We start from the raw sequence: 17754 nt of genomic DNA on the forward strand, positions 1-17754 counted from the left end.
CTAATTCTTTTTCCTCACAGCATGTTATGGAAAGCAACCATTGTACTCACTAGAGGAGTATCAGTTCAGTATCGCTACTTCAAAGGGTGCTTTTTAGAACCAAAGGTATGTTTTCTTTATCTAGTTTCCAGTGTCTTTAACAGACTTAATCCTTTCAAAAGCAACGAATTTTAAGTTTGGAAACATTTAAAATAATACAAGTTTGTTTTGATCAAATAAGGACAACAGAACTCTAGAGTAATAATATTTTAGTGCTAAAAAGCAAGGATGTAGCCCTTCAGATGCAGACAGTGTCTGCAGTGGAATGTTTAAAAGACTACTAGTAAGTATACTCTGCAGTATTCTTGTTAAGAAATTGGTTTTAAGGATAAACGAGTGTTCGCAGTAGCTGTGCTTTTTCTGTAACTTTTGTAATCCTGCTAGTAACCAGTTAAAAGGGTTTTCTTTTTGTTTCATTTTTTAATCCTTATGTGGTATCAATACATTTGAAGGAGTGTATAGCCAGCTTTAAGTAATTATTTTAAAAAATTATTTCACGACAGCCATCTCTTAGTGGCTGCATTGTTTTAACTCCTTTCAAAACTGAAGTCATTCCTCTTAGATTTTTTTCAACCATGATGTTGATAGATAGGATCTTTTCTGAAGGCCTTTGGAGTATCTGTTTAATCTGCTTGCTCACAATGATTTATTATTTTGGGATTGTTTTCATATTTAGAAAAGGAAAAAAGTTGATTCTTTCCCTCTTATTTTAAAGATGCTTATTTCCTGAAAGGATTCTTTTCCTTCAGATTTTTATCTTTGAGCACACTTGGGCTGCATATGAGCAGGGGTTTAGGCAGGAGTCTAGGAAGCAAAACATGGATTAAACTGTTTTAAAAATTTTATTTCCCTTTGGGATCACTGAATACTTGTTACTTGTGAAAAATGCAAGCAGCCACTGTTCATTCTCTTAGCCACCATTGTAGAAAAGAAAAAACTGACAAAGCCACTTCAGCTGTCTTTTGCACCTATTACGTTTCTTATTCCAAGAATATATTGTAAATACTCAGTAATTAAATTTCATTATGGTTGATCGTTGTGTTGGCTTATCTTGACAATAGTCTCATTTTAATGACTTAAGGAAGATCATTTGTTTGGCATAAGGGTTAATGCATTGTGGCAGGTTTTCAATATAAATTGAACAGTTGTGCAGCAATAAGTAGGTCCTAGCACTCATGACATTGAAAATTTTTTTGAGGATCCTGGTATATGAAATTTGTAATTTGTGAAGTCAACCTAATTTGGGCATTTGGACAAGAAAAATCATGAGTCCTTTGGGCATAATTTTCTAAAGTAAGACTATTGTCAACATAGATCAAATTAAGCCAACCTACAGTATTTTCCCTCCTCATTGAAAATGTAACCAAAAGCAGCAAATCAGTCCAAACTGCCTTTCTGAAAAAAATTGGCGAGAAGTCTGCTTACAGTAAAAAACAAGTTTTTCCCCTTGTAATACTTGCAAAAGTTTACAGTATGTGTTGGTGAGTGTGTTTCTTTAAGTAGGTGCTCTGTATCGTGTACACATGTACCGTGTGATGCAGGGGCTGCCATGGTAAGTATGTTTTTCATGGACTAGAGTAAATAGCTACATAAAATCCCATGCATATAGCTAGAGGGTTTTTTTTTCCACGTGCCAGCTTAAAGTGACACTTCTTTTCTTTTAAAAGTAGGTGGCGCTTTTTAAATGAAACATAATTTTAAATAGAAATAATTATGAAACTTTGTCTCATGTGCATTGTCAAATGATAAAACTAATGTACAAAGAATCTGAAGTTGTAAAGTGTAAAATATTGAAATATATATTTTATGAAAATAAAGAATGCTAGGAAAGCAAAGTAATTTTGAAACATTGAAAAGCTGAAATGAGTAGTAGTTAAGATTAATTTTGCTGGGTCAAAAGTTTTAGAGGAGGTAGTCTACCCAAGCATTTCTAGAGCCTAAGCTAAAAATCTGTGGTCTTGTCACTTGGCCTTCATATTTCAGTTTTCTTATCTATAAAATGAAGGGCTTGGACTATAGATTTCTTAGGTCCCTTTCATTGCTAAAATTTTATTGCAAATAAAATTTTACCATTCATATTTTCTCTTCCATTTTTGCTCTTCCTGGCATATTCTTTGTAGTTTAGAAAAGTCTTGAAGTCCTTTTTCTCTCAACTCTCCATAGCTACCTATTGTCTTTGTAGAATTAGAATGAGGTGTTAATATGTTGAATTTTAAAATAATTTTATAGGTGACAAATCAAAATACTGTCTTGAACATAGCAAACAAAGGTTGTAGATATTCTTGGAATGAAGACACAGGTGTGAGTCTGCAGATGGTCCATTAATTTCACATCTTCCCCGGAGATAATTTTTCAATGAACATTTATGTAAACATTTTTTAAATCTATGCTCATCCTGCCAGTAATTAGTGATATAACCTGATACTGAAATGTTAGCCAATTTTTAATAATGTTGTCTGTGATTTTCCCTTCATTTAAATGGAAATAGCTCTTTATTTTTTGGTAACTTCTCTGTTTCTAATTTTTATAGGTCTTCACATTCACTCATAATTAGATTCATTACAAACCCTTACTTTGTTCTTAATCTCCCTTGATTTTTGTTTAAATCCTTTAGCAAAAGAATCAATCATCTGTGATAGGCACATAGAATAGCCTAGGTTCTTATTTTGTACAGTGGTTTTCTTAATAAAATTCTTCTGGAATTTTAGCTGTTAACTTCAGACTTGAGCCATCTCATAGATGTTTGCCTCGCTTTCTTCCTCTCACGCTTATCCTAAGTGACCATTTTTTTATTGGTCTTATAAAAAATTAGATTTTTAGTAAGTGTCCTCTTGCCATCATAGGTAAAAACTTCTCAGAGCCCCTTTTACATGTACCCTTTTTTCCCCCCTGAAAATATGGAAAGACAACAACAGTCAATAACATTTTAGAAGTTTACAATACATTTTCATGGGGTGATAATTTTGCTACATGGTTTGTTCAGAACAAAACAGACCAAAAACCTCAGTCTATGTGTTTTTTCTCTCAATGCTTAATGCAGCAGAGTGATGTCTGTCACTATTTAAGAAAACAGTCATTATGCTTTTTTTTCTTTGTAGAAATATATTATTTTTATTAATATGCTCATTTGGAAACATTTCAGCAATCATTTGATTTAATATATGCTAAATTATGAAACAACTATCAGTACTATTAATGGAATAATGTCTTGGACTGATAATGTTATTTTTTCTTCAAAGATCAAAGCACTTGACTCCAAAGTACTTAAAATTGTGGCAGCCTTTTATAGAATGGCACTGTTCTTTTTTTCTAAGATCTTGAAGAATGAGTTTATTAATTATATTTAGCATATTAAAAAAGGATTGCATGTTTTGAAGTCATTCCTGAGATTTTAATTTACCAGTGCTCAGGGCTTAAATCGTTTTTAAGAAGTTCAGTAAGCTGAAATTTAAGATCACCTTCTAAAGTTTAATAAAGTTGTCGTAACAATTTTGAAAGTTCACTGCATTTTAAAGCTTGGTGAATTTTTGTTCTATATTGTAACACTTTGTTGTACCAACAAACATGGATTTGTAGTGTGAACTCTTGTTTACACAATTAGAAGTCCTCTGAAATCAGCTCTTTGGACTGCTCCTCAAATGCTCTATTCTGTTCAAGCCTAGGTGGTTTTTTGCAGTGAGTAGTGGATTTGCTACTGAAGCAGATGAGGGTGGAGTTATTAAGATATTACTAAAATATGTTTTCTACCAAATATTTTATCTACAGGGCATACTTACATGATTAAATGTAGATAATGTAGTCAGCACTTTGTAAAATTCCCCTGACACCTGAAGTGATATGAAAACAAAAACCAAACTTTCCTTTCTTCTGTCTACTTCTTATCCCTGCTGATATTTAATAATATGTGCCTGGCACCCTTTGAAATCACTTTTGGTCAGTAACTTAATAAAAATGTAGATCTGTACCATCTTTGTAGCAAAGGGGATTTTTTTGGTGTGCAGGGGACATGAGAGGAACGGGGGAAGGGTATAGGTTAGATCTCTCTGGTTACTGTCTATGGCTAAGAAATGTTCCTTTTTTAATGTATATATTTACATCTTTAGAGGATCAGAAACTTTGATGTTAAAAAAACATTTGAAAGAATGTAACAGGGAAAAGTCATAGTAAAAAACATCTAGCAAAAAAAAAAAAAAACATCTAGCAGATGTGGGATTAAATGTATCTCTCCTTTTTTTTTTTTTTTTTTTTTTTGTGTGTAAAGGAAATTCGCTATATTTAAGATGAGGAATTTCACATTAAAAAAATGTTAGGAACGTCTGCCGAGTCTACCAATTCGTAGTGAATGCTTAAAACAAGGAGGTGTTCAGCTAGAGAAAATGAGGATTTGCTTATATTATCCCAGGGTCAGTGATTTGAATGAATATCTAATGCTCTTTTTAGTTTTCAAAGTTCAAAAATTTGCAAGTTTTAAAAAAGATTTCAACGTCTGGTTATTTTGAAATAACAGAATATCTCTTGCATTTAATTACTTAATGTGCCTAATTGGTCTGGTCTCATACTCATTTGTTACCATTTGGCACATTTATTATTAATCAATATTGAAACCATGTAAAATGATAGAGTACCTAATGCCATCTAAAGGGTACAATATAGAGAGAGAAGTTTATATATTTTGCACTTTTTAAGAGTATATAACATATGCCTAGAAAAGGGCTTGAATATTATATGAAAATATCAGCGATTATCCCTAAGTGATGTGATCATGAATGATTTTTGTTTTCTTTTTGCTTCTTTGTATTTTATTAAATGTCTTCTGAAGATGTGAAGAGAAATGTAAAATACCTTGTAAAGTTATGCTTTGAAATTTTACTTCTAAAATGTGTATTAGGAGTTTTATTTTGGCACATAAATTTAGTCAAGTTTTTTTTTAAAGATTCTATTTATTTATTCATAAGAGACACAGAGGCAGAGACATAGGAAGAGGGAGGAGAAGCAGGCTCCATGCAGAGAGCCTGATGCGGGACTCGATCCTGGGACTCCAGGATCATGCCCTGAGCCAAAGGCTCAATCGCTGAGCCACCCAAGCGTCCCAGTCAATTTTTTTTTTTTTTTTAATAATTAAAGTAAAATTAGGAAGCATTGAGTAAGTACTTTAGTCCTTTAGGTGTATGTAGGAAATCTTTGTTGATAGTTTATTTTTGTTTTTAAATTGCTGTAGACGTTAACACATAAAGTTTTATTTTCCCTTTTAGTAAGAGAATTGATAACAGAAAACAGTATTAGACCTTTTCTCACTGTATGAGTTTTATAAACGGTAAGGTATAAAGAGTAAAACTAGATGTTCCCTTTTTGTCAAACTTATCCTTCAAATTTACTCATGCACATATCCTTTTTTTAAGGGTTTTCCTGTGCTTTTCAGAAACATTGATTACTATGATACAAGAAATATGTTCTTCCTGTTATTAACTATAACAAAGAACTTTGTTATGCTCTCTAGTTCCTTGAGTAACTTAGGATCATTGATCTTGAAGTATTTGTGCCTACTATTCCTACTTCATAGAGTTTAGGCTTTTTCCCCAAACACTTGGAGAATTACTTGAGATACTTTATTCAGTAATACCTCATTGACTGCTGATATAATCAAGCATAAAGTGTATTTGGTGTTAGCTTTAACTTAGGACAGAACATCAGCTAAAGGTTAAAATCTTTTTAGTACTGTAGGCAGATTTAAGGATGGGTTTAAGATGATTTTATGTGCCAATTTCATCTCATTTTTCTCTGTTTACTGCCTCACCATCATTTTCTTCTAGCACTCATCGTGTTTTGTGACCTGGTACATTCCTGATTTTTGGCATATAATATTGATAAATAACAGATGAATCTTTTGGTTTCATATTTAGTATAAGACTTAGGCCACAAACATCTAATGGAGTCATGGGTAGAAAATAAGATATAAGAAATTATTGCAGACGTTTAACTTTTAAATTGCAGACTATCGGTGGTCCATGCCAAGTCATAGTTCACAAGTGGGAGACTCATCTACAACCACGATCAATAACCCCTTTAGGTATGGGCATTAACTGCATCTGTTTGAGGCATATGCATAAAGTTACTAATATGCTGCACAATGGCTTAGTGGGATTTAATAAATTTTTATTCTAAAGTATAAAGTCAATGCATTGTCAGTACTGCAAATTTCACTTAGCATATCATGGATCTTTTGAAACTAAACAGTTCTTAATTGCTTTCTTTATAAACTTTGTTAGAAATGCTTGCCAAGTTTATTTGGGGGGGATTTGATTAATTTATTGTGGAATATTTTCATTTGGAGTAGTTACAAAGTTTGTAAAATAACCTTCTTAACTGAGCATCCATGGCTTTATTTGATTACTTGCTCAGAGAGCTGAGGACATTTGAGGAAAGAATTAATCCAAAACAAAGATTCTTAAAATTTTGACTTTAATAGTAAGAGCAATAGAAAAAGTTATCCTATTCTGTGTTTTTTGTTTTTTTGTTTTTTTAGCTAGTAAATACTTGAATAAACTTGTATGAATGCATTCAAATTTCTTGGTTGTAGCAGACATATTTTTCTCTTGATTTACTTAAATACTTGCTGGCTGTGTTAAGATTGATACTCAATTGCTTTTGTTTTTGTTTTTGTTTTTGTTTTTTTCACTGAAACATCATTCAGTTTTCTTGTGCCTAAAAATGGTATTTCTCTTCATACAAGTATTTTTGAATTTCCTTTTCCATACTGAGATTAAAATTTGAAGTTCATTTCCTATATATAAATTACCCACTTGGATTCATCTGTAAATTGACTCAGTGCTGAGAACTGTATCTTCTAGTTTCTAGAGAAAATTAGAATTTAAAGATTAGAATTTAAATGGCTTGCTAGTAGCTATCTTAGAAAGTAGTGAGAGAACCTGCTTTAACCTGTGGCAAGAACATATCTTTTTTAAACAGATATTTCATTCCATCCTCTTTATTGGATTTTCTTTTTTTATGTTTTAATACATTTCTAATAGTATATTTAGAATTTTCATGATAGTGTACTCTAGAATTATAATAGTCCCATACTGAGGTTGTAAATTATTAGGTATTAAACATTTAAAAAATAATTTGCATTTGGAAGCTCATTACAGTTAAATATATTTTCTTACTGTGAGAAATGGGATGTTTGTTTCTGGTCTTTTAAAAATTAATTTTATACTTTTGGAAAACATAACTTCTAAACTTAAGAGCTGCGTGAAATCTACCAAGAATCTTTACTGGGAATTCTCACAGTTATTTTGACAAATATTTCAGACTTAGGTTTAAAGTTAAACTGGGAAAGGAAGTAGCAGGGAAGATAATTAGTGTTTTACTCAAGAGGGTGGGGCTTATCAGCTTTTCTTACGTAGCTGAACTTCTGTTCGAAGGGATTGTACTAGCATTTACTCTTTTGGTAGTTCCTCACAGCTCTGTACATACAGGTAAGTTTGTGCTGTTTGTAAAGCTTGTAGCTGGCTATAGAGAATAGTTGGGATTCTAGGAGAACGTTTTAAGTTCAGAATATGCACTTCATAAGAATAAGCATTTTAATTGTGCCAAGACCTTTGGTTTAAAAAATCAACCAGAAGATATTGTTGTCCAGCAGCCTGTCTCAGAAACTGGTGGGTGTAGACATTTATTCCAGTGCCTCTAGAGCACCTGAGGATTTTCTCTCCCTTCTTGTAACACTACAAATCATCACCAAGTTTGTAAGAACTTTTACTGTTTGATAACCTGCTCAAAAGGGAATTCTTGATTGAGGGCTACAATAAATATGCTTATTCACTTTGGGCTGCTTTAAAATTTTAGATTTCATATTTAAAAAATCCTTAAGGTGGGTAATTTCTCAGTTCATTCTGTATACATCATGAATTTTAACTAGGTTTTTTTATTTTCCTTCAATTCTAGAAAGTGAAATTATTATTGACGATGGACAATTTGGAATCCACAGTAAGTGAGACTGAGTTTTGACAATCTTTACTGATAGAATTGGGATGTTACCTTACATTTGATTAGAAACAGCACAGGGAAATATGACATAGTGTGATACTGAAAATAGAGACTAGATCCAAGGAACAAGTACATTTCTTTTTAAATAATAGTTTGTAATATAATTCTTAAGCTTTAAAATTGTATCCTTTTGTTTTTTTATTTGATGACTTCAGGTGAATGACTTAATATACTTAAGTATTATACTTAACTGTTAACATATCATTTTTTCACACTTATATTTAGTATTAATGTTTCTAAACATTCTGAACTCTTAAGCTAAGTTTGTGCATTTTGTGCATATATGCATTTACAGTAAAATCTAGGTTAAACAGATGTTCCAGTAATTCTCCTGAGACTTTAACATTAATTTACAGTAGAATAGACAATTCTTCTGAATATGTTGAAAATGTCATGCATTCATTATGTTTTTCTACTTCACTAAATAATTTTTTCTGTGGATTCAAGTTGTCTTCAGTGACTGTAGTTCTCACAGTATAATAGCGTTATCAAGCTAAACTGAATTCTTAGTTTAGATCCTATACTATAGAAATCAAAGATACAAAGAGGGTGAGCAGAATGTGTGCTTACACTGTGAACCGGCAATAAATTGCTGATGGCTAGGTTGCATATGTTTATGTACTTGAAAAATGTACATGCTTTTGCAGTATTTGGATAGAAATTTTAACTTTTCCTTAATTTTATTTGGGGTTATTTATATTACATATAAGGTACTTGCATAGCTTTAGTTTCAGTGTTTTATAGTCTTGTCCTCTTTATCTTTTAAAAAATGATATTTATGCTACCTGTTTGGATGGAGGAGTAGCTTTCTCATGTCCTTAACTGTAAGGCATGACGTGTCCCTCTATTGTAGGTTAATATCTATGTGTAGTTACAACTACAGGCATTTCTTTCCTTTTTTAGTTCTCTTAAACTTGGCTTCAGTTAGCTCTTAGGATAGAAAACCATCTCACCAACTTTGTCCATTTCTGAGAACAGTTTAAAGTTAGGAGAGGATAGTGGTTTCTCTTTATTTTTAAAATTTGGTAGCTACTAAACATTTTAAAGTTATACCTAAGAGAAAAGCTTCTGGGTTTTTTTTTAAGTCCTTTTGATAAAATTGGGTATAAACAGTTGACAGCTTTCTGGTATTTATGATAATTTTATGACATCTGTTAGCAGGAAACTTCAAGTTAAATAATGCTAACACAGTGTTATCACAGTCATGCAATTTATTTATGGCAGAATTTATAAATGCAAGCATACAAAATTGATTCACAGTTTTGTTCTTACCTTCTCATGTCTCAGGCTGCAGCTCTAGTGGTAGAACTAGTTTTAGCTGAATAGCTCATGTAATGCTTTGGAAGTGTGATAGTGATCCCCCATGAAACAGCTGCTATGTTAGAGCCTGTGAGGAATGTATTCTTTCAGGAATAGATTGGTATTACTTCAATAATAGATTCAATAAGAATATTTTAATATACTTAAGTTGTTAAATATGACTAATTGTTAACATTTAACTTTTCCCCCCTACTTCGTATAAAAGTTTTTTTAGTGATAAATTTAAGACTACCTGTGTGTTTGCTTTGTAGAGAAGTTCCAGTGATATATATAAACTGAGTGTATTAAAATGTGAACATGAACTAGAATTGTCATAGGTTTGTTGTACTTAACAAATTGTTTCAAAAAGTATGTATAATAATTACTGTTTGTTGTATTTACTCTGCCAGATGGTGTTGAAACTTTGGATTCTGGATGGTTGACATGTCAGACTGAAATAAGATTGCGTTTGCATTATTCTGAAAAACCTCCTGTCTCAATAACAAAGAAGAAATTAAAAAAATCTAGATTTAGGTATGACCATGTGTGTTTGTCATTTAGGCTGTTTATTTTTACTAATGCTGTAGATTTCTGACCTATTTGGTTTTTAGCCTTTAAGTGTATAAACTAAGAATATAGCACACTTACAGATAATGTTACATTTTCTAATTGAAGGGTCTTGTGGGAATAAACAGCTTCCCTAACGCAGATAGTTATAAACATGCTTCTCATAGTATTAATTGCTAAATTTGAAATCAGAAAATTTTGTTTCTATATAGGTAAGTGATTTTCAAGCATATATATCTTTGCAGTTTCTGCCATTCAAGTTTCTTTTTTTTTTTTTTTATTTTTTTAAGGATTTTATTTATTTATTTGAGAGAGTGAGCCTGCGTGAGCACAGGCACAAGCTAGAGGAGGAGCAGGAGAGGGACAAGCAGACTCTGAGCTGAGCTCACAGCCCGATGACCCTGAGATCATGACCCGAGCAGAAACCAAGAGTTGGACACTTAACCAGCTGAGCCACATACATGCCCCCATTTAAAATTTCTTAGTGTAGGGATCCCTGGGTGGCGCAGCGGTTTGGCACCTGCCTTTGGCCCAGGGCGCGAACCTGGAGACCCGGGATCGAATCCCACATCGGGCTCCCAGTGCATGGAGCCTGCTTCTCCCTCTGCCTGTGTCTCTGCCTCTCTCTCTCTCTCTCTCTCTCTCTGTGACTATCATAAATAAATAAAAATTTAAAAAATAAAAAATAAAATAAAATAAAAAAAAATAAAATTTCTTAGTGTAGCAATAGTTTGTTTTAAAATTGATATTGACAGAAATGAATTTGTGCTAAATGAGGGGATGGTGTAAACAGAAAAATATGATTATTAGAAATATCCTTTAGTGTTCTAAACTCCTTGTGGCTTGAAAATGAAAACTTTTTCATGAAGAAAGGTAGCAGTGATCACAGCAGTTCCAGATTAGTTTCTTCTTACTCCTATATTAAGAATAGATGTCAAGCTACATAGCTGGTATTTATGATAATAGCTACATAGGGAGTAACTTTATTTTTCTGTAATGTCATCATACATACCTTTAAGTGAGCTGGCTTCTCAGTGACCCAGGCAGCGCTATCATTTTGAGTTTTTATATCTTAAGGACTGAGAGTTGTGAGTTCTGGTATATAATGCATCCTTCTCTGAAATAATGTTAGCTGAGTTGCAGCGGCCATTTTCAGCAACTGAAGTAATTAATAATACAATACTGTCTTCATAACAAAACTTACAAGGTACTGAAGTTTATAACCCATAAATGTTTTGTAATAACTTCTTAAATACTGTAGTGTTTACCCCAGTCATAAAAAAGGGAAAGTGTGGGTAGCACTTTACAGTCTTTTGCTTTGGCTATTCTATTCTGAGAGGAAACAAAAGGTTTTGGGTGTACCTTGTCTTTGTACATAGCATTTCTAGGCCTTTCGCATAAGTAACTGAATCTTTTAGACTTTTTTAAAAGCTTATTTTAATTTTTTTTTTTTTTTGAGTGAGAGAGAGAGAGAGGAGCGCCCTTTTCCCCAGCTAGGAGGGAGGGGGGAACAGAGGGGCAGCCTGGGTGACTCAGTCAGCTAAGTGTCCAACTTTAGAGTTTGGCTCATCATGTATTGATCTCAGGGTGATGGATCTGGTCCCGCTCTGGGGGCAGTGCATGCTTACTTAACATAATTGAATCTTGTATTTACATGTGAAAAGAAGCAAATAAATTGTATTACAGCTATAAAGTATCTTTTTAGAATAAGACCCTGAAATAAGGATAACTGTAAAAGATAAACCTGATGGTTGGTTGGGTTTATGAGAATTTTCTTCTTTTCTTGATTTTAGTTAAGAAATTAATAGATAATTAATGGTTGGTGTTCCGCTTACAAATTTCTGAGTGTAAATGCATACTGAGTATCATTCTTGCTTATGTAGAAGTTGTTTTGAGTCTTAGTATATATTATTGTGTTAACCAGGCTTAAATTGGAATAATTTTGTATAACCATACTTTGCTTTGATAGGCTCTACAAATTAAGTAACTGATTCCTACTGAAATAATTGTTTATAGGATGCCTTTCTGGCTCAGTCTGAAGATCACAATTCTTGATCTCAGGATTGTGAGTTTGAGCTCCACTTTGGATGTAGAGATTACTGAAAAAATAATAATAATAAACTTTAGTTAAAAAATTGTATAACTAGAAATTTGTGTTCTGGCCACCTTTTCCTTCCAAATTTGTATTAGTGATAAACATTCATGGGGTAGGAAATAAATTTATCTGCAAGAATATCAGGACTTTAAAAACTTTGCAACAGCTTATATGTTTTATTTTTTATTTTTTAATTTTTTTTTTAAAGATCTATTTATTTATGATAGACCTAGAGAGAGAAGCAGGCTCCATGCCCGGAGCCTGACATGGGACTCAATCCCAGGACTCCAGGATCGCGCCCTGGGCCAAAGGCAGGTGCTAAACCACTGAGCCACCCAGGGATCCCCCAGCTTATGTGTTTTAAATAAAATACTAGACATGCTGTTCTATTCCATTATCAGCAAGTTTTATTTTTAATTTTTTCATTACCACCAGGGTTTAACACAAGTTTTTCTTTCAGTTGACTCTCAGTAAGTGGAAAGCACTGTCTCATTATGATAGATTATAACCTTTATGGAGCTGTTTGAAGAAAACCTTTTTTTTTTCTAAGATTTTGTTTATTTATTCATGAGAGACAGGCACAGGCAGAGGGAGAAGCAGGCTCCATGCAGAGAGCCCCATGTGGGACTTGATCCCGGGCATCCCTAAATGACTAAAACTTTTTCATTGATCTCTTTAAACTTGAATTTTTGTTTGTTTGTTTTGTAAATGCACATTCTGTTAGAATAGTTATTTTTATCTTCGTGCTTTTCTTGTGTCCCAATTGTGGTCTCTTTTCATGTATCCTGGTAGAGAGTGTTCCTTCAGACTCATTAGTAGAATCAGTATTGATCCAGAACTATTCTTTTTTTTTTTATTTTACTTTTTTATTTTTTTTAAGTATTTTATTTATTTGAGAGAGAGATGGGGAAGGGTGAGCACGTATGCGCATGTGAGAGTGGGGTGGTGGGGGAGAGGGAGAGGAAGAAGCAAACTCCTGGCTGAGCAGGGAGCCTGCTTCAGGGCTCCATCCCAGGACCCTGAGATCATGGCCTGAATGAAGGCAGACGCTTAACTGACTGAGGCATGCAGTCATTCCGTTTGTTTCATTTTAAAAATACATACATGTAAAAAGTGTATATGCATATAAATAAATGTTTAATACAATAATTTCTTTAATAATGTACTTTTCAGAGTATCTGGGCTCACTGTGGTAAGGTAGAAGAAAGGGGGAGAAAATTTTTTTTTTAAAGATTTTATCTGAAAAAAAAAAAAAAAAAGATTTTATCTATCTGGAATGCCTGGGTGGCTCAGCGGTTTGGCATCTGCCTTCGGCCCAGGGCGTGATCCTGGAGTGCCGGGATCGAGTCCCACATCAGCCTCCCTGAGGTGAGCCTGCTTCTCCCTCTGTTTATGTCTCTGCCTCTCCCTCTCTCTCTCTCTGTCTCTCATGAATAAATAAATGAATCTTTAAAAAAAAGATTTTATTTATCCATTCATGAGAGACATAGAGAGGTAGAGACATAGGCAGAGGAAGGAGAAGCAGACTTCATGCAGAAGCCTGATGAGGGATTCGATTCCAGAACCCTGAGCCGAAGGCAGACGCTCAACCACTGAGCCACCCAGGCATCCCAAAAAATTTTAATTTATAGCCTCCAACTTTAGTCTTTTAATATATACTAACAATATGGCTCAATTTTGTGCTTGTTTGACACGTATAGTCCTTTGTGAGACTTTTCAAAAGAAGTTGTAAGATAGCCAGTTACAAATGAGATAATAGTAAGTACTTCTATAGATTCATTTTTTAAAAAAGAATTACTGAAAACAACCTTAAGCGTAATGAACATTTATCTTGTTTTACTTCTTTGCAGAAATACGTAGATAAAAACATCAGTATTTTATAAAACATAACTAATGCCTTAGTTGGTATTATGTGTGTAGTCTTATATAATACTGTATTTTTGTTACTTGAAGAATTAGCATATTCAGGAAGCACTTCTAAATTTAGCATTAACGTAACATTTGTATGATTTTTCCTTTTGTTCCATGTTTTTGCATTCATTATTTTTTCCATTTGTGTAGAGTAAAGCTGACACTAGAGGGCTTGGAAGAGGATGACGATGATAGGGTGTCTCCCACCGTTCTTCACAAAATGTCCAACAGCCTAGAGATATCCTTAATAAGCGACAATGAGTTCAAATGCAGGCATTCACAGCCAGAGTGTGGGTATGGCTTACAGCCCGATCGTTGGACAGAGTACAGCATACAGACAATGGAACCAGATAACCTGGAATTAATATTTGATTTTTTTGAGGTGAGTAATTACTGCACAGAAGGAGTTGAGAAAGAGTGCAGGCATGGAAAAAAAATTTTTTTTTAAATGCAGGCATGGGCTTATTTTTATGTTTTGATTTTTGTTTTAGTCTGTGTATAAATCCATGATTCATACATCTTTATAGATGTTTATTCTCCTATACATTTTAGCAGCCTTAGAAAACTTGGGAGTTGATAGACTTAAGTACTATAACAAAAAATTTCAGCTGAGTTGATGTATTACATCAAGATCAGATGTCTTGATGTCTGTACCTGTTCTTTTTTTTTTTACGATTTTTTAAAAAAAATTTTATAACCAGTATGAAGCTTGAACTCACAACCCCAAGATGAAGAGTTTTGTACTCTACCAACTGAGCCAGGAGCCTCCAAGGATAAATAGAGGAAAGATCAGATTGTTTAACTATTGGTGGGCAACCCAGTGTAACTAACATCATTGAGTCCTCCTCATGACTGAAGTTTGTGGTTTATTGAGGCATTTTATTATAAGAAATCCTAACAGCAGACTCATTTTTACAACTTTACTTGATACATATTTGTAGTAAAAAAGGGTTGCTATGGAAACTGTGCTGGGTTATTCAGAATCTGCTGCCAGCTTTCCAGAGCTGGGACTCTTACACTAAACTCTTCTTCACAAGTCATGCTGGGTCCCTGGCTAAGGTCCTTGCTTTATTGTACCCAGCTAGTGGTCATGTGTACTGCTTTCCCTCGACTCTTGCTCTTTGGCACTTCCACTCCCATTTCCATTAGATTAGAGCACCTAGCCACAGTTTTGTGAAAATAGCATCATACAGAATGGATTTAAATCCACAAGTAACATTTGTTAACTTTTTAAAATCATTATAGTATTTGAATTGTTTAATTTGATGAAGCCTTTATGCAATAGCCTTTACAACTGGCTTTTTGGCTACTTTGTAGGAAATTGAAAGTGTTTCCCTCTAAAAAAACTGTAACAAAGGATTTTATTTTTAAAAAACCTGTCATTCAATCTTACCCAAGTAAAGACCTCTGTGGGACTATATTCTAAAAATGTGAGGTTTTGGTTGAATATTTCCTTATATCTTAAGGAACTACCTTTTTTTTTTTTTTTTTTTTTTTTTTAAGATTTTATTCATTCATTGACAGAGGCACAGACATAGATAGAGGGAGAAGCAGGCTCCCTGTGGGGAGCCTGATGTAGGACTGAATCCCACGACCCTAGGATCACGACCTGAACCAAAGGCAGATGCTCAACCACTGAGCTACTCTGGTGCCCCAAGCAACCACCTTTTATTTTTTATTTTTATTTTTTTAAAGATTTTATTTATTTATTCATGAGAGACACAGAGAGAGAGAGAGAGAGAGAGAGAGAGGCAGAGATACAGGCTCCATGCAGGGAGCCCAACACGGGACTCGATCCCAGGTCTCCAGGATCAGGCCCTGGGCTAAAGGTGGCGCTAAACCACTGAGCCACCCGGGCTGCCCCGCAGCTACCTTTTAATACTCTTTCAAATGCCCTAACTTCCTTTTCATTTGCTTAGCAATTTTGAAAGTACTATTTTATTTATAGAACAGGCTAATAAAATATCCAGTGTAATATCCAAGTGAGTATTCAGCTTCCTAGAGAGTTAACTATCCCTTTGTCATCTGTGTGGATGCACTTTTAGAGAATACAGTACACATTTGCAGCTCACTACAGGTGTTTGTTAGCCTTTGAATATAAAAATACTTAGAAAATTTGTCAGTGTTTTAAATTCATCTGATACATGTTAGAGGATCAGTAGTGCCAATCAACAGAATTATGACTAATAAAGTATCCTATAAAATCTTAAAATATATACTAAAAGAAAAGGTATCTTTTTATTTATTTTTTTACAAAGAATCTATCTAAATTACTGGAATATGAATTTGATTCATATTATTGATCTTCCTTAGATTCTGAATTAATTTTAAGGGAGTATTTTTGAGTGGAAAATACTGAAGTATAAGAATTTGGATTATTTTAAACCTCATTTTTCATTTCAGGAAGATCTCAGTGAACATGTAGTTCAGGGTGATGCCCTTCCTGGACATGTAGGGACAGCATGCCTCTTATCATCCACCATTGCTGAGAGTGGGAAGAGCGCTGGAATTCTCACTCTTCCCATCATGAGCAGAAATTCCAGAAAAACAATAGGCAAAGTGAGAGGTAAGCCAGGAGAAGCAGAGTGACCCTTTACAAATGAACAAGGGTTAGGTTCAAATGTTAGTTTCAAATTGAGCTTTTGAGAATGGGGTGTTAATAATTTGTTTTTAGAATGTTTACTATGATAACAATAAGGGACATCTGTGAAATTTTCTGGAAGCTTTACTTTGAATCAGTTTTGACTTGTGATTTATTTTCTGTTTGATAGAGATTGATAAACTTGAGTGGCATTTAAATGTAATACCATTTCATTGTTCACCATGGCCCTTTTAATCAGGTTTATCTTTGTTTCTCCTCTCTTTTTTTCCTTGAAAGTTGACTATATAATTATTAAGCCATTACCAGGATACAATTGTGACATGAAGTCTTCATTTTCCAAGTATTGGAAGCCAAGAACACCATTGGATGTTGGACATCGAGGTGCAGGGAATTCTACAACAACTGCTCAGTGGGTTGAATATTTGAGTGGTATTAGCATTTGGTAGCTCATGCATGTTAAGGTTCCATTGGTTTGGCCCACTAAAGGTCAAAGGATCTTTTATTATTGACTGGGATTTAACGTAGTTCAGTGATTGGGGTTCCCAATTAAAATTAAGTAGAGACTAACTCTTTTGTAAGACTCTGGTCAGTCTCTAATATCTACTGAACTGATGCCAAGAGGGACATTAAAAGAGATAGCCAGGAAGGAAAGCTTGATGCAGGGGAGGCACCCTGAACCTCAGTATATGTGTTATGGTCCCAACTTTTGGCATGCTCCCCTCTCTGGGTCTTGGTTTCCTCACCCATTTTTTATATCGTTTCCATACTGGTGTCCTGCTTGTTGTCATTCAGCCTTTTTTAGTTCCTCTGGTCTGCCATCATCTGAGACACCGTTGCAAGGAGCAAGTCTCTTGTGTCTCTTCTATTTCATGCCATTGCAAAGATTGTTTTCCTTGACTGATCACCTCACTTGGGGGGAGGTATGTGTGGGTGTGGGATTTATTTATATTATGCTTGTAAATACCTATAATCATTAGAACTTGGATTTTATTCCGTAATGCATATACTCACCAAGTGATGGTCAGTCTTAATTTGGGGATGGCAGAAGTAGCTTCAGAATAGGTAATATTGAACTGCTTTCATTGTTATAATTGGCTTTTTAATTTTAAGATTTTATTTATTTATTTGTTTATTTGAGAGAGAGGGAGAGAGTGAGCACGAGTGGGGGAGGGATGGAGAGAGAGGGACAAGTAGACTC

The 17754-nt window shown here is 34.0% G+C and overlaps 1 protein-coding gene across 2 annotated transcripts in view; it reads left to right on the forward strand.

The window, feature by feature from the left end:
• GPCPD1 (glycerophosphocholine phosphodiesterase 1) overlaps positions 1-17754 on the forward strand; it is a 54899-nt gene that overhangs the window by 13165 nt on the left and 23980 nt on the right. For both annotated transcript variants that reach the window (XM_038571675.1, XM_038571676.1), the window contains exons 4-10: positions 21-105; positions 6031-6106; positions 7981-8022; positions 9792-9915; positions 14105-14336; positions 16358-16520; positions 16833-16965. In XM_038571675.1, coding sequence (XP_038427603.1) covers positions 21-105; positions 6031-6106; positions 7981-8022; positions 9792-9915; positions 14105-14336; positions 16358-16520; positions 16833-16965 — 855 coding nt within the window. The remainder of the gene's footprint in view (positions 1-20; positions 106-6030; positions 6107-7980; positions 8023-9791; positions 9916-14104; positions 14337-16357; positions 16521-16832; positions 16966-17754) is intronic.

Source organism: Canis lupus, chromosome 24 (genome assembly GCF_011100685.1).
Source record: "Canis lupus familiaris isolate Mischka breed German Shepherd chromosome 24, alternate assembly UU_Cfam_GSD_1.0, whole genome shotgun sequence".
Taxonomy (NCBI): Eukaryota; Metazoa; Chordata; class Mammalia; order Carnivora; family Canidae; genus Canis; species Canis lupus.